We start from the raw sequence: 22,533 nt of genomic DNA, 5'->3' as shown, positions 1-22,533 counted from the left end.
AAGGCTGTCCCTGCACGTAGGTGCTCATTCATCCAGGCTGTTACAAAGGCAGTGGCAGAACCAGTGTCAGTTGAGCAGGATCCCTCTGGCACCCCAGGCCGGGCCGTGTGGTGTGACCTGCTTATGGACTGCACGTCCCTGGTGACTCTAAGTGGCTTGTGCTAGCCTGGATCAGGGTCCAGCACTGCAAACAGGGGACAGGAGCACCCATTTAGCTTGGTCCTTTTGAACCCTTAGGTGGCGCCAGGACTCGGGTGTGGGGAGCTGGCTCCTCTGCTCCTGCATCTCCTTTGAAGTGGTTTTCCAGGGCTTGATGCCAACCAGGTGAGGCCACAATGTTCCCATGCTTGCCTTGAGTTGGTCCACTCGGAGCCAGCTGTTGCTCACTTGCGTCACGCTACAGTGCACCAAGGTCACGGCACCTGGGAGGAAGCAGGAGCTGTTTCATGTCCTCTCCCTGCTTGCACAGTAAGTTCATCCCCACTCTTGGAGTCCCCGTGCTGTGGTTGTGCCCACATGGGGATGGAGAGGAGTGGGAAGCAGGAGGAACCTCTGAGTCAGGTGAGGACGCTCACTGAGTCCCTCAGGGATGGATGGAAGCCTTTGGGCTGCCAGAGCTCACTACCCTCCCAGCTAATTAAGGGAGGGAAGGGGCACACCACAAGAAGATCAGAGGGATGACAGTATCCCACAGCCCCGCCATGACGTGGGGCAGCTCCTGGCACTGAGTTGTGGTGGGGCTCACCCAGGCCCATCAGGCCCAACCTGTGTCACCAAGCTGTGGGGTGTGACACAGGGGACGATGCCATATCTACCTGCATGCGGCTCATCCTGCACTTCATGCGCCCCCAGCTCTGCTCTCCAAAGCCAGGAAAGCTCTCAGGTGTGTTTGGGGACATGAGGATGGCGTGGGGATGTGGGTGCTGCCCTTAGTGAGGGCGAGAGGGCTGCATACACAGTGGGGGGGTCGTGGGGTTTGCCTGGCATCTGGAGCAGACAGGCTGCTTCCTGGGAATCATTCCTTGTCCAAAGGAAACACCCTTTGTGTTCAGGGATACAAATCCTGCAGCAGAACTTCTCAGGACCTTGAGAGAACGTGGTTGGGGTGGTACAAGCCATTAATGCATCTGGGAGCATCCCCCTGTGCTGGGGCTGAACCTGTGGCAGGGACAGCCCCAGCCCTGGCTGTCACCCCTCCCTGTGTCCCAGCACTCCTGCTGCAACAGGAGCAGCTCCTGGAGAGGCAGCCTTGTGTGGGTACGACCACAGCAGAGGGAGACAAGGCTGATGCTGCCATGTCTGTGTGGTGCCTTCAGAGCACAGCCCAGGCAAGGACACCCCGGCCAGACTTCATATATGGGAGGGACAAGTGTCCAGTGTGACCTGAGATACCACAGGGACATGAGGGATTCCAAAGGAGACAGCTGTATGATCTGATATGGGCTGTGTTTTCCAGAGCCATTCTGTCATGCATATAAATGTCTGGAGATGCCCCCATGTAAATCCAAGCCTTGCAAGAACTAACTGGGGGCAGCCATTGTCTGCTGTGTTTGCTGAGGGAAGGGAAACAAAGGGACAAATTTTGGTTGGGCTTTGAGGCTGAGCACAACCATCTCAAATATCAGCACTCCATCTCTGCTAAGCACACCCTTCTGACATCTTCTGCCCCCCAGCCAGGCTGCAGCCATGGTGCCAAGCCATACAGCACAGTGTACACTGCCACCCAGGGCTCGTGTCTGGGCTGCCTCATCTCTTTGTACCCCTGAGGCTGGGATCTGTGGGTGGGACAAAGCCTTTACTAACTTATCTCCATCAGCTGCTCTCTGTTCTTGCCTCACCAGCTTTTTGCAATGCTCAGTGCAGAGGGTTAGGAACCCTGGCAGCAAGCCTGGATAATTTCTTTCTCTCAGCAATTCGCTTCCACACATGCAAGGGAAATACAGCTAAGTGGGCAGCCCCTGCCCATGCTTTTATAGACCACTCCCTCAAGTGGCATCACTTTCTGGCACGGAGTCAGGGCTGTTATCACCTCCCAGACCCTGACTGGGACAGTGACACCAAAGAGAAAGTGCACATGGGCAGGTGTTGTGGGAACCAGCCTTGTGCCTCCTGAGAAGAGAAGGGGCTGGTGCTCAGCCTAGAAGTAATGATCTGATTTGATTACCCAGGGTGGAAGTGAGCCCACTGAGAAAGGAGGCATGGATGTGCCATGCTGCATGCTAAGGACATGATGCAAGTTTGGGAAGGGTTCTATACTTGACCCCCAGTTCAGCCCCGCACCCCACAGTCTCCTGTTCCCGACGTATCTGCAAGGAGAGTTGTGTCAACAAGATCACTAAGTCCTTTCCTGTGACTTGCCTCAGGATTTTCTAACTGAGCTATTTAAAGACAGCGTTCCCACTCCCAGCAAAGCCTCTGCCCTGCCCTGTACCTGCCCAGAGCTGTGTGCCCGCTGCAGCCCTGCCCCAGCCCTGCCAGCCCCCGGCACCAGGCGGGTTGTTTGCTCAGGGTCAGTGCAGGGGAACTGGTTCTCCTGCCTTTGCTTCTCCAGGTTTCCTCCCAAGACTCATCCATATTTCCTCCTAGGGGAAAGGTGGATGCGAATGGAATCAGGGCTGGTCAGTGTCCCCTGTCCTGCCCGGGGATGGGGCTCTGCTGCTCAGAAAGCCCCGTCCTGGCTGCTGCGTGGACAGCAGGAGATCTTCAGACCCAGGAAGAGAGAGGACACTCATCCACTCTCTTCCAGTGAAGCAACCAACCTGGGTCCGAAGGTTGTGTGATGGGTGGGGATGAGAGCAGAGCGGTGCCACAGTCCAGGCTCTGGGTGTCCCACAGCAGCACGTGGCGGCGTGAGGGACACCGTGGTGACAGGCTGGGCGGTCTGTGCTGCAGACAGAGAGCTCAGGGGTGGCTTAGCCCCCAGTTTCACAGGGTGTTACATTGGGGCACACAGCTGTAGGGCAGAGTGCTCCGGGAAGGTTGGACAACAAGAGCTCCTCCCTGCCGACACCTCTGGGTTTGACTCAGCTGAGATAAGGCACCCGGAAAGTGCATCTTTTTACCCTAACCAGCCCCGTGACAGCCAGGTCACACACAGGGAAGGGCTGACTGCCCCAGCTGGGCCGTGCCGATGTCCTGCCCTGCACCCCCTGGTGAAGCTCGGGGAACAATGCTGAGACCCCCAGCAGGACCACCCTGCTGCTCTGGTTGAGTTGCCTGCCACTCTGTGTGTGACCCAGGGCACTGCAGACTGCAAACATCACTCTCACCTCTTATCCCTGCTGAGGCTCAAAATGAAAGTGTTAGGATTGGTGAGAGGGAAGAAAGAAGTGTATGTGTGGGAGGAGAGCAGAGGAAAAAGGGTTAACTGTGGTCAAAGACAAGGTGTGACCCAGCTGCTGAAGGACTCTTCTACATGATTCCATTCAAATGAGGAGGAGGAACTTACTGGGCAAGGGTAAGGTGTCAGAAAAAATGCAGAAGGAGCTGGGCTGTAAATACACACATGAATCAATCAAGAGTTTTCTCTAACTTTCTGATGAAGTCTGAGGTAAAATAATGGGGAGATGACCTTCAAGCATTGTCCACTTCCAAAGGACATAAAGTGGAGCCCCAGCTGGGCTCATTGCAGGCAGCAGAGGAGCCCTGAGCCGTGGTGAGGACACACACAGCAGCTCCGGAGCCACAGGTGAGCTGAGCACATGTATGTGAAATAGCATCACTGTCCCTTTCTGCAATATCCCCCAGTGAGTTTTGCTGTGAATTCCCATGTCCCGCTCTGTTTGGCGCAGGGTTTTTGTGCTTCTCCCAGACCTGATCCCTTCCCATAGCCATGAGCTGAGCGGGAGGGGCTGTGGGGAACGGAGGACCACTGGGACCCCACCACGGTTCTGCCAGGCTGCTGGGAACCTGTCCCTCCATCCACAGCCCCACACTGTTGCCCTAATACTGCTGGGATCTCTTGGGAGATCTCATTATCCATGAGGACCTTTGTGCCTGTGATGGTGTCAGCCTGGGGAGAGCTTTTGGGGATGCTCTCTTTGCAGCTCCTGCTGACCAGCGCTGCTCCCAGCCAGCCGTGCCACCCGCCTTGTACCTCTCTGGGTTTGCAGGTGCCATGATGTTCGTTAACAAGAAGCTCTTCACCACTGCCCTCCTCGGGCTGCTGGTCGCACTGTCCATCATCGCCCTCATCCTCAGCCTGGTGAGGGTTGAAGATGTCACCCTGCCACCCACAGTCCAGGTGAGCCAAAAGAGGGTCCCTGAGCAGCACTGGGGAGGTGAGAGCCAATGGCTCTGAGGGTTAGGGCTGACAGCGCTGCTGGGACCTGCCGTGTCACAGGTGGGTGGGTGTTTCACTTCCACTCCCAGTTAATACAGCCTGGGCAGCAGAGAAAAGCCATCTCTGAAACCCACTGCACACCCACACGTGGGTTGGGCAGAGTTCCCTCTGCCCCACAGCGCAGCACTGCAGCACGACGCACCTCCATGTGGCCTTTGTCCCCACAGCTCCCCGGGCTCCATCCCAGCTGCTCACGCAGCAGCACTGCACTGCAGCTCCTCCTATGCAGCCTGATTCCCCACCTCGCTTCTGGGTGCAGCCGGGGCCGGGTTCCCTCATTGGGTGGAGGTGGAGGACTTTGGGGGCTGGTGGTGCAGCTGGCTGCTCTCAGGCTGCATGGGGCTCTGCCAGCCTGGGGAGCAGGGAGTGCTGAGCTGGGGAGCTGCTGGCCCAGGGGTGGGGCTGAAGCAGACACGAGAGGTATTCAACCAATAAAGAAAATAAGAAAGCATGAGGAAACCACCAACAAATGCTGTGTGAGCTGGCATTACTGAATGGACCTCAGCAGAGGGAACTAAAAGTCTTTGCTGCTGGGATAAGTGCCTGTGCTGAGGCCGTGCATGGATGGGATGTGTCCTATTACCACTGTGCTCTGCCTGGCACACACAGCCCTACCTCACAGAGCTGCTTTTGAGGCATGCCCTGGGCTGACGAACCTGGCATGATGTCTTGGTTGTTCCTTCCAGTACGGGATGGTGTTTGATGCAGGCTCATCCCACACCTCTCTGTTTGTCTACGAGTGGGACTCGGACAAGCAGAACAACACCGGTGTGGTCAGCCAGACCTTGTCCTGTGATGTCCAGGGTCAGTATTCCCTGGGCAAGGGCTTGTGTGGTGGGTGGGTTGACCTGGCCTCCCTCTCCTTGGCCTGCCTATGTCACACAAGACCAACAACTTGGTAGGACTGAAATGTTCTTGATCTTCCTCTGGATTTCACTCTCCACTTTGTACTGCACAAGTTGTCCTGAGGGGGGAAGGTCTCATCCTGACACAGTGTATCTGGGGGGGCTGTGGTGGGGACCCTCAGATAGCTCTTGCCCTTTCTGGTTGGTGCATTGGCTCACACAGTGCTTGCAGAAGGCAGGTCCCACTGCTTCTGCTTTCAACTCATTGGGCTCTGCTTTGACTCTGTGCTCCTGTTCTGGCACCCAAAGAGGATGCAAGCCTGGGCAGAGCCTATAATCCCAGTGGTGAAACATGGACAAGTGTTACACACCTGCTCAGTTAGGATTGCAGGTACTGTGGGCCACCATGAAGAGATGGAGATCATAACAGATCTGTGAGCCAGTCCTGCAGGACAGGGGGACCCTGATAAAGAACACCTAGGAGGTGACAGATCTCCCTGCCCTGTGTTCTCCCACTCCTTCATCTGTTCCTCATCAGCCTGTCCCAGCTTGACTCTCTTCCAGGGCCAGGCATATCAAGCTATGTCGATGATCCCCCGAAAGCTGGTGCTTCCCTAAGAGAGTGCCTGGATGAAGCCCTGAAGGTCATTCCTGCTGCAAAACAGAGGGATGTCTCAGTTTACTTTGGAGCGACAGCAGGCATGAGGCTATTGAGGTACTGCTGTGGGGCGCGGGGCTGGTGGGGCAGTGGCACCACGTCCTGCTTGGGGCTGAGCTGTCAAGTGCTCCCAGATCTCCTGCTGCCAACTCTGGGCAGGGGACAAAGCCGGCCCATGGGTGGCTGAGCTGCTCTGGGGTCACAGAAGCTGCCCTGAGAGAGACAGTGGAATCCTGGGACCCCACAGCCCAGGAAGGTCCTGTGTCTGCCCAGATGTGATGGTGTGCATATGAGAGCTGTGAGGCACTGGAGGCTTCCAGGGAAGCTGTGAATGTCTCATCCTGGGTCCAAACCTTTGAATCCTTCTTAGGGAACAGAACAGCTCAGCTGCAGACCAAGTCCTGGCTGAAATTGCTAAGACCATCCAAGAGTATCCTGTGGCTTTCTATGGGGCTCAGATCATTACAGGAGAAGAGGAGGGAGCTTATGGTTGGATCACCATCAACTACCTGCTGGAGTCCTTCACCAAGGTGGGAGGGGTGAAATGCCCACTTCTTTGCCAGCACAGAAGGAAGGGTCTCTCAGCAATGATCTGGGGGAAGCAGCCAGTTATTCTCTGACTTATTTACAGTGAAAGACAGGGGAGAAGTCAGGAATGGGGGTGTTCCTGCTAAAAAATGGGGATGTTCCTGCTAAAAAATGGGGGCACATCTTTGCACTACGTGGTCATGGGAGCCTCTTAGGGACCATGTAGCCCAATGAGGACAGTCTGCTCCTGCTTTGCCTCACTGTCCAGGGAAAGTCTGTGTCCATGCCCACGTGGTGCTGGGAGGCCTTAGTTTGGGTTCCACACGTCACTCAAGGAAGCTGGAGCCAAACACCCTGCTCCCTTGCTCCCAGCGGGACAGTGGGACCTCATGTACAGGAAGAGCCAGCTAAGATCCTAAATGCACCAAACTAAATAACAACCCTCCATTGACTTACATGGGGTGAAAACTTTGCTGAGAGCAGGTAATCCCAGCTGTCTCACACTCCTCTTCCTCTCCTGTTGTGCCTTGGCAGTACTCCCCAAAAGCACACACGTGGGTCCATCCAGAGGCAGACAACAGTTTTGGGGCTCTGGACCTTGGAGGAGCGTCAACTCAGATCAGCTTTGCCCCCAAAGGTTCAGTCATAAAATGGAATGAAACCTCCACGTTAACGCTGTATGGATACAACTACAACATCTACACTCACAGCTACATCTGCTATGGGCAGAACGAGATGTGGAAGCGCCTGGCAAAGGAGTTAATTATGGTGAGAGGAGAACTGGAGGGAGCATGAGAGCTTTTGACCAGGTGCAGGGAAAAGCTTCCTTCCCAATAACGGTGGACAAATACCGTGCAGTCTCCACCCTTGGAGACATTCTAAACTCGATGGGACAAGGCTCTGAGCAACCTGACCTAGTCAGTGATGCTTTAAGGAGGGGGTTGGCACGGTCCCTGATAGCTGCTCCCCAATTGCTTTATGTGAGGGAAGAGAACAGATACATTTCTCAGGGCATTTATGGAAGGTCAGAGGGAAAGAAGGTCTTCATGGAGGAGCAGCCTGAGAGCAGAAGTATTTGCCCATGGTGCACAGACAGGAAGGTCCCAGGTGGTGTCCCTGGCAGGGGCTGGAAGTGGAGACAGGTAATAGCTGGGGTACAGAGGGCTCTGAGTGTCCCAGAGCACCCTGCTGGGGCTGCAGCATTTGGCTGCCTTAGTGGGAAGGAGTAGCATGCGGACTGGGACTGGATGAGATGTGGGGAGAAGCAGAGCTCAGCTCCAGGTGGAACTGTGAACAGACAAGGTCAGAACTGAAGTGTGAGGATCATTCCCTGCCGAACCAGTGAGAGATGCCCGCACTGGATGCCCTGGGAGGAAGCACCCAGCATATCCACCAGGAGGTCTGGAGGAGGCTGCAGCCTGCAAATCATTGCATTTTGTTATTCTCAGGAGTCGTCCCCCAGCACGCTAGTTGAACACCCTTGCTACCCCAAAGACTACAAGGAAACCATCTCGCTGTCTTCCTTCCGCACCAGCCCCTGCACCAACCAGAGTGACCCACGCCTGCCTCTTGATGACAGAAATGTGACCCTGGAGGGCAGGAGCAACACCAGCGGGTGTCTGGTTGCCATCAAGAAGCTCTTCAACTTCTCGGCGTGTGGACAGAGCCAGGACTGCTCCTTCAATGGCATCTACCAGCCCCCCGTCAGCGGGCAGTTCTTTGTAAGGCAAACCCCGTCCTCCTCCCCCCAGCTGTGTGTGTCCCCCTGGTGCTGTGGTGTCCTGCTAAGCCCCGAGTCACTGTCACCTCCCTGCAGCAGAGCTGGGGCAAGCAGCACCCATACTGCCAGTCTGCCAATGCCTCAGGGCACACCAAGGTTCCAGGCAGCTCTCAAATGGGAACCTTCTAATAAAACGTGCTTAGTGAGACCCCCAGCCATCATCTGTTCTGCAACAGGCATAGTGTGATGGGGGTTGGGCAAGGCTGGGGCAGATCCAGTGAAAGCCACCCATGCAGGAAGGATTTCCTGCTTGGAGGGAGAAGGGCAGCCCTCATTGCAACTCCCTGATATTTCTACCTCTTGCTTTTCAGGCCTTTTCTGCTTATTACTACAACTTCAAGTTTCTCAACCTGACCGAGGGACAGTCGCTGGACACCGTCAGGGACACAATAGAGCGCTTCTGTGCAAGAACCTGGCAGGACGTATGTTTCTTGTTATGGGAAGCTATGGGGAACAGCAGATGGGTGGGGGAAGAGGAGCAGCAACTCTGCAGGTCATTAACCATAACATTAAAGACAACTGGTCCTAAAATGGAGCTCTGCAGACCCCTGCTGGTGTCTGCTCACCAACCTGGAAATTGCCCACAAATAACTTTGTTTCTTCCTCTCACACGCTCCTCCCAGCTGTCTTCTAATTACCCTGAGGAGAATCCTGAGCGCCTGCCTAAATACTGCGCCAACGCCAACTACATCCTCACGCTCCTCCTTGATGCCTACAAGTTCAATGAGACCAGCTGGAACAACATCTTCTTCCAGATGAAGGTCAGCAGGGAACTTGGCCAGCAGGTGGGAACGTGCAGCACGGGGCTAACTCAGCATCTCCTCTCCTTGGGCAGGTGGGGAGCACCAGTGTGGGCTGGACTCTGGGCTACATGCTGAACCTCACCAACATGATCCCAGTGGAGGCTCCGGTGTGGGTGAAGGGACACACACCCTCCCTGTGGGCTGCAGCCGTTGCCTTCATCACCCTCACCTTGGCCTTGGGGCTTGTTGCTCTGGTTGTGCTTTTGTGGACGTAGGAACGGTAACCTCTGCTGCACTGAAGAACCAAGGGTTGGCTCATAGAACTGCCCCCAGATATGCAGGCAGGCACCACAGGAGGTTTCCTGAGGATCCCCTCGAGGGATCAGCCTCCACACCACAGCCAGGCCAACCCGCCTCCTTGCACCATTAATTGTGTCAGAGATTTGTCCTCCACCCCATTGGCTGGAGCATGGAGCTTGGAGAGCCCATCTGGCTGTGCAGGACCTGAGTGCCGGACCATCATGGGTGCTGGCAGATGGATGTGAGGTGCTTCCTCCAGTGCTGGGTCTGACCACGGTCAGCCAGAAAGGTCCCTGCCAGCTGTGCCAGTCTGAGGGCACAGCTCTGCGATGCCCCAGCTAGCTTTCCTTACAGACCTATTGCCTGGGCTCAGGTGTTGGCCTAGACACTGAAATGCAAACTGAGCATCCACAGCCAGAAAGGTGGTCCATGCCTCTATAGTGCATCTCATCGTCTCATCTCATCTCTTCCTTTTCTTGCAGGACAGAGGGATCATTATTCCGCAGTGCCCTGTGGATGCCAGGCTGCAAGTGCAGCTGGCTGCAGATCTTGCTGAGCTGGATCTTCCCCATGTGCCCTTACCTTTGCCTTTGGTTCTGCTCACTCCTTATCTGCCCTGTGCATGACTCACTTTGTTATTTGCTGGGAGCATGTCTGCCTCCCGGCAGCACAGAGCTGACCTTTGCAGTTGTTGCAGAAAGGCAGGCACTCAGCCGCTCTTGTTATTCAGAAGTAAACACTGGAAAAGGCAGTGAAGATGGAAATGCTTGTTACTTTGTTCCTGTGCTGATAAGATTTTATTGCTTCCGCCTCAGAGGTAAGGGCTGGTAATGACGATGGGGACACAGGGGGATGGGGACAGAATGATGGGGAAGAGTGTTCCCTCAGCAAGATCGAGGAGGATACAAAACTGAGTAGCACGGCTGATGCACCAGAGGGTCATGCAGCCTTTCAGAGGGACCGTGACATGTGGGAGCAACGCCAAGGATGACAGCAGCCTCATAGAGCTCAGCAAGGAGCAGAGCCAAGTCCTGTCCCAAGGGAGGAACAGCCCCAGCACCAGGACCTGCTGCGGGCACCCAGCAGAATGCAGCCCAATGCTGCTATCCCTCTGCCCAGCACTGGCAGTGGGCAATGTAGCCCTCCTAGAGCTTCTCCAACCAGCACTGACGGCAAAAGAAAACCATACTGCACAGTTACAGGGAGGTTTTTCTAAGGCCTGTGCTGCTCCCAGCTCACCGGGCCAGGTTCCTGCATTACAAGTTTGCAGCTCCAGGACACAGGGATGCTCCCCCCAGCAACAGCTCCTTGCACAAGTTTGGCACCAGCAGCACCAGGCGGCTGCAGCAGCCTCTGAAGCCAGCACTGCTAGAGGCTCTCATAGCCAGAGGAGTCCTTCCAGTAGCATATGGCTGCGATCAGGCAGAAGATGAGAAGGACTGTGATGGCAAGTATGACTGTGGCTGCTATCCATCTGCTTTTGGGGAGCCATACAACTTTCTGGGGGGTCTCTGAGGGAATCATGTTGGTGAGATTGAGCATATAGCCCAGAGTCCAGCCAACATCCACATTTGAGACCTGTGCAGAGAAGAGGAGACAGAGAAGGAAGAGAGATGGGAAGGGCTGCAAAGTAACAGACAAACACAGACATGGGTGGTGGACTGTGCCAACCCATCATCCCGCACCCCAGGGACAGGAGCAGGGCAGGCACAAGCATGCAAGCTTTGTGAAGCAGCTGTGAAGCTGAGGGTGCCTCCTCACCTGCTTTCGGAAGTGGATGTTGTGCCACGTCCCGTTGTCGAATTTGTAGCCTTGCAGCAGGAGGGTGAGGATGTAGGAGCCGGCTGCACAGGAGTCACGGAGGTGGGTCTTGTTCCTGGTGGGAAAGTCCTTCTGCAGCTGTAGATGAGGAAGAGCAAGGTGGGGCTGCATGTACAGAGCAATGCTTGGTGCTCCCACACTGCAGGGAAAGCGCAGCCAGGAGCAAAGGCCTGTGGAGCAAGGAGCAGGTGGGAGGATGCTGGCTGCTCTCCCATCCAGCACAGAGACCACTGTGCTCCATCCGGCTCCCCCAGCAGCCCTTCTGCACAGCAGAGGACGGGCTGCAGACAGAACCCCAAGCCACGCGGTGCCCAGGCTGAGCAAAACAAGGGCAGGGATCAGCAGCTCCCGGGCAGGATCTCACCGTCATCCAGTTTCTGGAGCAGAATTTCCAGAGAGTGTCATTAACGGAACTCAGGGACGGCTCTTCAGTCAGGTTCAGGAAATGGAGGTTGTAATAAAATGCTGAAAAAGCCTGTGGGCATTTACAACCAAAGGCGGAGGTTAATGACAAAACCAGGATCCTGGCACCCTCCTACCCCTCCCCTGGGGTGCTCTGCAGGGATCCCCAGGGCCAGCTTCAGGATAGTGCTGGGGACTGAACCCTGAGACGAAATACAGAACGTGGCAGTCTGGCACACAGCTGAGCTCCCTGCGTGTCCCCGTGCACCAGGTGCACCCCAGCTTTCAAGGCACCCATTGTCACTTTTTCCTACAGCAGGTTTTCTGGAGCACTGACCAGGCTGGTGCCCCACAACCCCACACCCCCAGCACCACCCCACGGTCGGAGGCTCCTTACAAAGAACTGTCCCCTCACGGGCGGCTGATAGACCCCGTCGAACCCACACGTCCTGTTGGCCCCGCAGGTGAAGTTGAAGAGCTTCAGGATGGCAGTGCGGCACAACGCCGGGTTCCCTGCCCCTGTTACCGTGAGGATCTGTGCAGGGCTGAGCATGCTTGGAATGGGGACACAGGGACTGTCATAGATCTCTGCTATGGTGATGTTCTCCTGGTATCCCTTGGGGTAGCAGGGCTGTGATATCTGCTGGGCATACAAGCCGTCCTGTTGAGAGAGAGGGAGCTGTTAGCATCACCCTGGCACTAGGGCTGAGAATGGAAAGGAGAGAAGCAGCCCACAGACACTGCCTATTCAAACAACTGGATACAGGATGCAGACACCCTGCCATCACCCGGCTCCACTGCCCATGGGGTTACATCTGTACCAGCGCAACACCATGCTATGGGGTGCAGGCACAGAGTTGTAGGGACAGCCCCATGGTTGTGATACCCTGTGTGTGCTGCCTGCCCAGCTCAGTGAAACCATGGCTTTGGCTGCAGCAGAGGAGCACAAGGCTGAAGGCAATTACCTGGTGTAAAGATGCCAAGAGCCTCTTCAGGACTTCCTTCAGCCCATAGCAGAGGTAGCTGTGGGTGTAAACTGAATAGTTGGTCCCATACAGCCTGAGGAGGGCTCTCGTGTTTTCGTCACCAGCTGCGGTCCCAGGAAGAAATGTGATCTGGGTTGAAGCCCCACCGAGGTCCAGAGCTCCGACAACATCCTCCACTGGTGGCTGGGTCCACTTGCCTGTGAAGGAGTACTGCCCACACAGAGAATTACCCACACGGAGCATGGACCTGATTCAGGCTGAGCCCGTGAATACCAGCTTCCCTGAATGAACTGTGGTGCAACAGGGAGGAGGGAACCACAATCCACAGGCCCCACAGCCTCTGGGGCTCCTCCAGACACTGCAGGGGCTGAAAGGTCTCCAGGTTTCCCTGTTTCACCATGAAGCAGTGACTGATTCCCAAGGGGTGGCAGTCTCAATGCCCATAGCACTGGGGAGGCTCTAATGCAGCAAGATCTCCCAGTACAGTGAGACCCTCCTGCTGCTCTGCCCTCTCACCATCCCGCACCTTGATAAGTGTCTCCAGCAGGTAGTTGACGGTGATCCAGCCAAAGGCACCCTCCTCATTCCCAGTGAGGATCCGAGCTCCACGGAAGTCCACAGGGTACTCACGAATGGCCTTGCTGACCTCAGCAAAGACCTGCTCAGCTTTTGTGCTGTTCTGCTCCCTGACAAGGGAAGGAGGGAGATGCTGGTGGAGGGAGCGTGGCGCTGGCAGCAGACGTGGTGTGGAACCACAAAGTCACTGTTTGCCCATCCCAAAAGGCTCAGCATCAGGCATCAGAGATACCAGCCAGGATGGCAAAGTGCCACTTCACCTCGCAATATAATCTCACCAGCATCCCAGACCCTGGAGTCACAGGGGCAGGGCTGTGGGGGTGCAGGGATGCAGGCAGTGCCCGTACCTCAGCAGCCGCATGCCCGCTGTGGCCCCCAGGTAGGTGGGTGTCTCCCGCTGCTGCTCTGCAGGGATGATTGTCATGGCTTTGGCCAGGCAGGGCTTCAGGCTGGCTCCAGCCTCAGCGGGGTTGTCTGCATAGCTGGAAATGCCAGATCCTGCAACAGAACAGCCTGTGATGGAGCCAGCCCAGGAGAACAGCAGAGTGAGGGCACCTCCTCCCACCCCATGCCAAGGGCTCGCTCTCATCCTCTTAGGCAATGCCCAGAAGCCACAGACAAAGCCCAAAACTCTGTTGAACAGATGGAAAAAGACTATTAACTCAAAGTGCAGATAGAAGCCACAAGCAAAAATAGCCAGCAGAGACACAGTGAGATCTAGTGAGTTCTGCAGAGCTTCTAGCAGGCCCTGTGGGAAGAAGATGTTCCAGGAAGTGGTTGCAGGGGAGAGACTGCAAGAGTTGCACATTTAATGACCAAGGCGCAAGGCGATGCATAACAGCGGGCTGCACAACAGCACCAGGTCCATAAGCCATGCTAACTGCGGGCTGAGCTGCTGACCCACCTTTGGGCAGCACAGCCCCCAGCATTATGGGGACCCTTAAACCACAGCTGCTCCTCTGCCAGGCTCCCCTGGCCTCTTTGGGGCCGACTCCGTTTTGCCCAGCACAGGGTGCGGGGCTCCGGTTCCCCTCTGTGCCGCAGGAGCCGGGCGCAGCGATGCGGGGAGAAGAACAGCCCCGTGCCGGCACTCACCATTCACGGTGCAGGACTCCACCTGGGAGACGATGCCCGTGCCGTTCTCCTTGTCTGCGGGCCACTGGTAGACGTAGAGAGCCGTGTGCGTGGAGCCGGCGTCGAACACCAGGCCGTACTGCGGAGAGAGGCCGGGGGCTGCCGGGGTGCCGGGCGCGGAGCATGGCCGTCCCGCAGCGCCCTCCGAGCGGGCTGAGCCCCAGCACCGGGACCGCGGGGTGCGGGCTGTCCGCGCAGCGCCGCCGGCCGAGCACCGAGAAGGGCGGGCGGCGGTCCCGGCCCCGGGCACCTACTTTCTTCCTGACGGGACGGTCCCGGTTCGCGCTCAGCACCAGGAGGAGCGCGGCGGTCACCAGCACGGCCAGCACGGCCAGCACCGGGCGCACGGGCCGCATGTCGGAGCGCCCCGCACGGCCGGCACGGAGCGGCGCCTCCGGCGGAACCCGCGGGGCAAAGCGAAAAAGAAAGCCGGCCCGGCTCCCACGTCCGGGTCCCGCCCAGCCCGGCCCGGGGCGGGCGCTCGGCTCGGCCCCGAGCAGGGTCAGCCCTGCGGGACGGCGCGGCGCTGCGAGCGGCAATCGGCCGTGGGGACGGTGCGGGTGGGAGCGGGGCGGGGGGGGCCTGACCATGGGGACAGATGGGGGCATGGCCGGGATGGCCGCTCCCTGGCCCTGGGGGTGTGTGTCTCACTGAGATGTGACCCCGGCCGTGAGACGTGATGTCCCCACCTGCCAGCTCCATCCTGTCCTGCCTGCCTGGCGCTGCCCGCAGCAGCAGAGCAGCGGAGCGGAGGGCGGCAGGTGGGCTGCAGGTGACAGCTCGGCCGTGCCTCACCCCGCGGCAGCTGCGGGACTGGGATGTCTCCGGACTGCAGCCCCTCTCCCAGATCTCAGCCTCTGTCCCGATGCCGGCCCGCTCACCAGCTTCCTCGAGGCGTGGATACCGTCAGCATCAAGGAGAGCACTGCCACGCACCCCCGAACAGCCCCAAAGGGGGGGGATCCCAGGGCACAGCCTGTCCACCAGCAGCGAGGTGGTTAACCAGGCTCTATTCCAGCTCCGGCCCTGTTGCCTGCAGGGGAGGTTGCTGGTTTGGGGCCAAGGGGAGGGCCGTGCAGGGGACTCCTGGGCAGCCTTTGTCCCAGGCACAGCGCTGCACTCCAGGTACGTGCTGACACTGAGGTGAGCAGCAGCCGGCCCCGCTGGCAGCGGCACAGGTGAGCACGGGCAGGGGACAGCAATGGGTGACATCGGCGGGGCTTGGCTATGGGGAGATTGATGCGGGGAAAGGCAGGAGGCGAGTGTGAAGGCAGGTGAGAGGGTGCCGTGCTTTGTGGCTCAGGTGGTTTGTGGCTCAGGTGCCTTCGATGCACGCAGGGGATGCAGAGGGCACTGCTGGACCTCATGCTGGTGGCAGGGAGGGAGGTTGGGCACCGCTCTGCCTGGCAAGGATGCTCCTAGCATGCACATTCCCCCCTTTCTTACAACATTAAGAGGCTTTTTGACCCCCAAATCCTGCATGTTCACAGCAGCACATCTTCCCAAGCAACACATGGTTTATGGCCAGCAGTGCCTGCGAGCCTGAACTTTGAGGCTTCTCTCCATCCTCTCGAGGGACGCTGTGAGGGGCTGTCAGCAGCTGTCAGCACTTCGCTGTGTCCGGTCACAGACCAACCAGTGCAGGAGCAGCTCAAGCAGCTTGCACAGCTGCAGGCTTTCTGCACACTGAAGCCTCTGGGCATTGCTCCTTGTGGAGCCGTACAGCAGCGTGGCTCCACTTCAGCTCTGAGGGTATCACCTCCCTTCTGTCCCTTCTGCTTGTGCCCCAAACCTGCTGCACAAGGGCGCTGTGCCAGGCACAGTGGCTCGTACCGTGCTGGCCAACCTGAAGTGCCTCCAAAATGCTGGGCAGTTCCATCAGCTTCACACCCTCCCTCTTTGTTTTCTGCTTGCTGTGCTCCTTCCCCACACTCCACTCTCCTCCTGCAGACTCAGTGCTGCTTGCAGTTGTCGCCTGCTGCTGAGATAAGATGGAAATTTGGCCTTACTGAGGGCAGGTGAAGGTGGTTTCGCTCATGGTGCCATTTATCACCATCGCATGCTGCCTGGGGTGACCTTTTTCCAAGGTGTGTGCTGGTATCGGGACCTTTTCCTTTGTGTTAAACCAGGAGCAGGGCGAGCACTTCTCAGCAGTGCGGTTACATCTGTGCAAATCAGCAGGGCTCATCGGGCTGGACATGGCACAATAGAGGAGTTCATCACCTTGAGATGATATCTTCTGCCCTTCATTACCATATGGGGCAGGGCTCTTGGGCGCAGGATAAGGTCTGATAAAGGTTTTCTGTCCCACATCCCGTGTCCCATGACGTGGAACAGTCAACAGAAGAGAACGTAATCCATCCAGCAGGGTTGGACCAGATGGACCCCAGGGTCCCCTCCAACCTCAACCACACTGGGATTCTGTGACTGTGATTCCAAGAATGCTTTCGGGCCCTTTTTTTGGACCTGGGGGAAGGTTCACCTTGACAGGTCCTACCTCCATCCATGAGGTTCGCATTTCAAATCTGGCCTTGCAAATACGGGAGCACTAAACTGGGGTTGGGGTGTTTTTGCAGGTTGGAAGAAGAATGGAGTACAAAGCCAAGGTCATCACAGGTCTCCTGACAGCCACCTGTGCCTTCAGCATCATTGCCCTCATACTGAGTGCTGTACATGTGAAGGATGTGTTTCTGCCTCCTGGCACTAAGGTGAGGGCTTTGGCAGAAGCACAGCTACCTTCTCTCACTTGGGTGTTGGCTTACCTCTGTTCTGAGATTCTCCCCAGCTTTAGGCAGGCTGTGCTGTTATTCACTAAGATGGGGACAAACTGCCATGCAGTCAAGTGGGTCTGTCACAGTTTTCTTGCTTACAGCACATACAGCCTTTGCGCTGCAGAGCACCCAGGGAACTTCCCCACTAGCTCACAGAGCCATGACCCCAGTGCACTGGTGACTGCAATGTCACGCTTTCCCTGCTCTGGTGACACTCTTGGCTCGGTCATGTGAACCACTCCCTGCTCACTGGGAGCTCTGCCCGCTCACCTGGAGCTCTCCTGGCTCTGCAGCCAGCTAAATCTGCTTTGCCCCTCCTGGAGCCCTGCATCCCATCGGCCTCTCTCCGCAGTACGGCCTGGTGTTCGACGCCGGCTCCACGCACACGGCTCTCTACGTCTACCAGTGGCCTGCAGACAAGGAGAACGGCACGGGCATCGTCTCCCAGGTGGAGTCCTGCACCGTGAATGGTGAGTGCCGGCACGGGGCTGTCCCTCTCCCCACCCTCTGCTCAGCCTAGGGACAGGCTGGAGGCTGATCTGGGCAGTCAGTTAAGTGGGACTGACAAGAGGCCACTGACCTAGGGCAGAGTGCCTGGGCGAGGGGTGGGGGATTGTAGAGCCGGCCCTGATGACAAATCAAGGCTCTGCAGCCACAGTGTGGCAGTTACTGGTTAACTGTGCTCCAAAGCAAAGGTCTGATGAAGGGCGAAGGGTAAGCGAGAGGGCACTTGGGCTAGTGGCAGGGCTGGAGCGCAGAGCTTGGGGGAAGGGTAAATAGTGACATTGGCTGTCCCACCCAGTGCAGGACCACAGTGGGAGCTCACATCAAGCACCAGCCTATAAAAGTAAAAGCATATTTGTGCTGAGCTGCATGGGGAGCACCTCTGTGTGTGCATTGGATCCACACATCCCCTCTGAAGGACAAATGAGAGAATCCCTCTTTGCCAGGGAAGTAAGGAACCCTGCTGTTTGTCAACTGGCTGCGGGGAAATGGGGATTAACCACACGCTCAGCATCACAGCAGCTCCCCACTCCTTGGAGAGCAGGAGCTCACTGTCTGCTCCTGCAGTGTGCATGTGCCACCTCCAGGCAAGCCAGCTCTGAGCGGTGCCCTCCTGGGGATGCCCTTGGATGGGCACGATTGATCTTGATACATGGGGAAAATCTGTGGGTCTTCCTGGCTTTCAGGGTGGACATGTCTCCTGTCATCCTGTTCCGCTCCTCCTGGGCATCACAAGGTGCTCTGTTGCAGGATCTGGCATCTCCAGCTATGCAGATGATCCCACTGGAGCTGGTGCCAGCCTGAAGCCCTGCCTGGACAAGGCCATGACAGTTATCCCTGCAGAGCAGCAGCAGCAGACACCCACCTACCTGGGGGCCACAGCGGGCATGCGGCTGCTGAGGTACGGGCACTGCCCCCATCACACACTTCAGCATCTCAGAAGGGGTGTGGGGCTGGGATCCTGGGCAGGGGGCTGCTGCTCAGGCAGAACAAGGCAGTGGGCTGAGCATCCATTCCTGTAGCCCACTGGGGTTGACCATCTTTTTTATTATCTCTTTATATGATGAAAAGCAATGGATGGACGGGGTATATGCTGTCACTGTGTAGTCCCACTGCTTTGCAGGTCACAGCCTTTTACTGTTAGCCTGCCCTGAAAGCTCCCCTGCAATTACCTCTTCCACCACATGGCATTTGTCTGCTTCTGCAGGGAGCAGAACAGCACAAAAGCTGAGCAGGTCTTTGCTGAGGTCAGCAAGGCCATTCGTGAGTACCCTGTGGACTTCCGTGGAGCTCGGATCCTCACTGGGAATGAGGAGGGCTCCTTTGGCTGGATCACCGTCAACTACCTGCTGGAGACACTTATCAAGGTTTGGGTCAGAGGGGAGGGCATGGGGGGGGGGCACATGCATAATGTGTGTATCTTCCTATCTGAGTGAAGACCAGATTTCTTTATTCCCACAAGAGAGTGAAATGTCATTTTAGAGCGATGGTCACCCAAACAACTGCAGCACGTTGTTGTGAGCTGCATCTTTGGCTCTATGGGTGTGATTAAGAGAGTCAAGGGCGGGAGGATCTTTGTGTCCAGCTCCTCCTGGTCCTGTGCTCTCCATTGACATTTGGGTTGATTTTGGAGTCACGGGGATGCAGCAGTATCAGACTCCTGAACAACATCACACTTTTCCTCCTCAAAGTCCCTGAATCCAGGCTTATGTGCAGCAGCCAAGGACCCAAACCTCAGCACCACACAGAGATCTACGTGGGTTGAGGAGGATGTGGGCAAAAAGGGGTTAAACGGGGACATAGGGTGTGGAAGGTCTCCCAGGGGCTTTTGAGATCACAGAACCTTTAGGGAAGGGACAGACTAACACTGTCTGCCTTATGGGGCCAGTTTTCCTTCACAGGAAAATGGGAACATCCACAGAACACTGAAGTGTTGGGAGCTCTGGACCTTGGAGGAGCCTCAACGCAAATAACCTTCCAGCCTGGAGTCACTATTGAAGATAAAAACACGTCTGCCCACTTCAGGCTGTACGGCACCAACTACTCGCTCTACACCCACAGCTACCTGTGCTATGGGCAGATGCAGGCCTTGAAGCGGCTGATGGCAGCCCTCCATCAGGTATCGCAGCCGCTGGGCAGTAGAATCTGCTCAACCGTTTCCCATTGCCTCGAAAAATGCCTTCCAGAAAATCTGTCCATCTATGTAGAAAAAGTCCAAGGGAAGTTTCACGAATTCAAGAACCTGAGAAAGGCTTTTATTTTATGTACTGGACTAAAAAAATGTTGTCATTTGAGTGGGAGGGGGTGGTGGGCTTCTGCGGGGCTCTCTGCTCCCCAGTGGTTTCCAGGTATCAGCTTCATTGCATCTCAAGTGGCTTGCAGGTCCCTCTCTGGACAGTAGATGCAGCATCCAGTTAGCAGAGGGCATGAGTCCAGTCAGCCACAGGCATCATCTGGCACCTCCTGGCCAGGAGTATCGAGTCTCCACATTGTGTGCCCCTACAAAAGAGAGCAGATCGGGTGGGGACTTTGGGATCCCAAATCCTCCTGGGATCTGGATCCTGCTTTCTGGAAGGGTGTAAGCACAGGCTGAGCTGTGGGTAGGGTCTCGCTGGCATCCCACATCACGTACTGGTAATGGCTCCCTCTCTCTCAACAGGACGGCTTGTATGCCCAGCAGATATCACAGCCCTGCTACCCCAAGGGATACCAGGAGAACATCACCATAGCAGAGATCTATGACAGTCCCTGTGTCCCCATTCCAAGCATGCTCAGCCCTGCACAGATCCTCACGGTAACAGGGGCAGGGAACCCGGCGTTGTGCCGCACTGCCATCCTGAAGCTCTTCAACTTCACCTGCGGGGCCAACAGGACGTGTGGGTTCGACGGGGTCTATCAGCCGCCCGTGAGGGGACAGTTCTTTGTAAGGAGCCTCCGACCGTGGGGTGGTGCTGGGGGTGTGGGATGGAGGGTGGAAGTTTTCTGTACTGTTGGTTGTGGGAGGGGAAGGCAAGAGAGGGAACTCTAAAGCTGGTCCTGCAAACCCCTGCCCCTAAGCTGGAAGGTGGATTCTGCCTTATGCAGCGGTCCAGTCCCTCCTGAGGGAAACAGGAAGATCATATCCATGAGGAACAAGTCTGGTCTGATTTGGCAGGGCTCCCAGTACAAGCAGAAGCCCCAAGGCTTGTCCATGACCTCCAAGTCTTGTAGAGTGGCAGAGGGTCCATTTGGTCAGGCTTTACTCCAAGACTGCAGTGAGATGTTCTGCCACAGGCTCAGCCAGCCCTCCTAACCTGGTACTGCACTGGTCTGAGGCAGGGATAGCAGTGCTGACTCCAAGCCCAGAGGTGCTGTGAGGACTTCCTTTGCGTGAGGAGGGACATGTAGTTTTACCATCACCCCTTCTTCCCCAGGCCTTTTCTGGGTTCTACTACACCTTCTCCTTCCTGAACCTGACCAGCCAGCAGTCTCTAAGCCATGTCAATGCCACGGTCTGGGACTTCTGCAACAAGAACTGGTCCAAGGTGAGAGCCTTGTGAAGGGCACGAAGGAGCCCTCTGCTTGTCCTCTCCCAGATCCCTGCCCAGAAAGCACATGCTCTGCTGTTCTCTGGGCCAGGGAGGATTTTGTTCCTCATTATACTGTGTCCCCCGATGGCTCTGAAGCTGGTGGAGACCTTCCCGCAGAATAAGGAGCACCTACACACATACTGCATGGTGGGACTTTACATCTTGACACTGCTGGTCGATGGCTATAAGTTCGATGAGCACACGTGGAGCAACATCCACTTCAGCCAGAAGGTAAAATAAAGCCCTGTGGGGCAGTGGGAACAGGCAGGCAGCTCTGGCCACATCCTTGCCCTGGCCCGAGGACACAGTGCTTTGCAGGGGGCTGGACTCAAGGATCTCTACAGTCCCTACAGTTCTGTGGTAGGACCACCATCCCTGCACTCTCCTGCACCAGAAACTGTGTCCTTGCCTTGTGTCTGTCACCTGGGGATCCCAGTGCAGCCCCCAAAGCTCTGACCCCAGCTCTTAGGTACTCAGGTGGAAACATAAGCTCATTATTAGGGGGTGAGAGAAGTGCAGAGCAAGATTCAGCTACTTGGATCACTAATGTTGGGCAGAATTCACACAAGCATCAGGGAAGTGATGGTGGCTCTGTCAGCCACGTGAACCGGAACGTGACCAAAGTTGAAGGATTCTGAGGGAAGACACAGATCACAGAGGCACATTTGCACAGCAGCAGCTGCCCTTTAAGCCCTTGGGAAAGGGGACAGCAAAGCTGTCAGTGTAACTGGTACCGGTAGGACCAGGTTTGCTGCAGTCCCTTGCACTAAAGCCACCACTGCCCAGGGGAGGCACTTTCTGATCATCTCCTGTGTTGTCACCTCAGGCAGGAAACGCGGACATCGGCTGGACGCTGGGCTTCATGCTGAACCTCACCAACATGATCCCCACGGAGGCTCTGGAACACGTCAAGGGGCAGCAGCCCAGTCTGTGGGCAGGTGCCATCTCCTTCATTGTGCTGGCCATAGTTGCAGGCCTGGTGGCAATTCTCCTCCAGTGTTTCTGGAAATCCAAGTAGCTCCAGGTATCAAACCTAGGGGCACCCTGCCTTCTAAACCAGGCAGAGAACGTGGTGCAAGAAAAGGTGGAAGCAAGAGAGGGAAGAAGGCGTTAAGCCCCACCTCCACTGCTCATGAAGTCTTCTTGAACCACCTCTGTAAAGACATCAAAGGCATCTTGAGCTCCCTACAAACCTCCATGAGGAAAAGATGCCAGAAACCTCTTAGATCTGGTTGACAAAGGCCAAACTGAGACGTGGCGGCCATATAAATTCAAGCCAGAAATAAAACCCTTTTTCTTTTTCAAACACAAAGGTCATTAACCAGCCCAGCAGAGTTTCCATCCCTTGGCGCTTCCACTCCTGCTGGGTTGGCTCTCTCCAGATGCAGCTGTGGAAGGCAATGGGTGCTGGAGAGCAGTGGTGGCCACCTACGCTCTGAGGAGAGGACTGACATTTTCTGTATCCTGTCTTGTACAAGATGTGCAGGATTTCTGTGGTATGTGGTAGAATATCTTTCCAAGGACAGACCGCCAGCTGTCTTTAAGATATTTACTGGCATATCTCAGCAGAAAAAT

General features: G+C 56.4%; 3 protein-coding genes across 4 annotated transcripts; 2 read left to right on the top strand and 1 right to left on the bottom strand.

The window, feature by feature from the left end:
• The first annotated feature begins 4,117 nt into the window (after positions 1–4,117).
• LOC140260388 (ectonucleoside triphosphate diphosphohydrolase 8-like) lies at positions 4,118–9,171 on the top strand. The gene is made up of 9 exons (XM_072352717.1): positions 4,118–4,243; positions 5,029–5,146; positions 5,752–5,902; positions 6,216–6,375; positions 6,908–7,141; positions 7,822–8,094; positions 8,465–8,575; positions 8,777–8,914; positions 8,989–9,171. The coding sequence occupies exons 1-9, from the start codon at positions 4,118–4,120 to the stop codon at positions 9,169–9,171; spliced, it is 1,494 nt and encodes a 497-aa protein (XP_072208818.1).
• An 815-nt stretch (positions 9,172–9,986) lies between these two features.
• On the bottom strand, positions 9,987–14,542 carry LOC140260365 (ectonucleoside triphosphate diphosphohydrolase 8-like). Of its 2 annotated transcripts, none has more exons than XM_072352673.1 (9): positions 14,370–14,542; positions 14,077–14,194; positions 13,329–13,479; positions 12,932–13,091; positions 12,385–12,615; positions 11,817–12,080; positions 11,382–11,492; positions 10,958–11,095; positions 9,987–10,774 (listed from the first exon to the last, which is right to left on the bottom strand). In XM_072352673.1, exons 1-9 carry the CDS (start codon positions 14,469–14,471, stop codon positions 10,565–10,567), a joined length of 1,485 nt encoding a protein of 494 aa, XP_072208774.1. In that variant the 5' UTR covers positions 14,472–14,542; the 3' UTR covers positions 9,987–10,564. The 2 variants fall into 2 exon arrangements, with proteins under 2 accessions (XP_072208774.1, XP_072208775.1); XM_072352674.1 differs by having other exon boundaries at positions 12,932–13,046.
• A 662-nt stretch (positions 14,543–15,204) lies between these two features.
• ENTPD8 (ectonucleoside triphosphate diphosphohydrolase 8) lies at positions 15,205–22,275 on the top strand. The gene is made up of 10 exons (XM_072352759.1): positions 15,205–15,292; positions 16,691–16,822; positions 17,238–17,355; positions 18,140–18,290; positions 18,597–18,756; positions 19,278–19,508; positions 20,049–20,312; positions 20,803–20,913; positions 21,055–21,189; positions 21,785–22,275. Exons 2-10 carry the CDS (start codon positions 16,703–16,705, stop codon positions 21,974–21,976), a joined length of 1,482 nt encoding a protein of 493 aa, XP_072208860.1. The 5' UTR covers positions 15,205–15,292; positions 16,691–16,702; the 3' UTR covers positions 21,977–22,275.
• The last annotated feature ends 258 nt before the right edge of the window (positions 22,276–22,533 follow it).

Source organism: Excalfactoria chinensis, chromosome 18 (assembly GCF_039878825.1).
Source record: "Excalfactoria chinensis isolate bCotChi1 chromosome 18, bCotChi1.hap2, whole genome shotgun sequence".
NCBI lineage: Eukaryota > Metazoa > Chordata > Aves > Galliformes > Phasianidae > Excalfactoria > Excalfactoria chinensis.
This window is presented reverse-complemented; position numbering and strand designations above follow the sequence as displayed.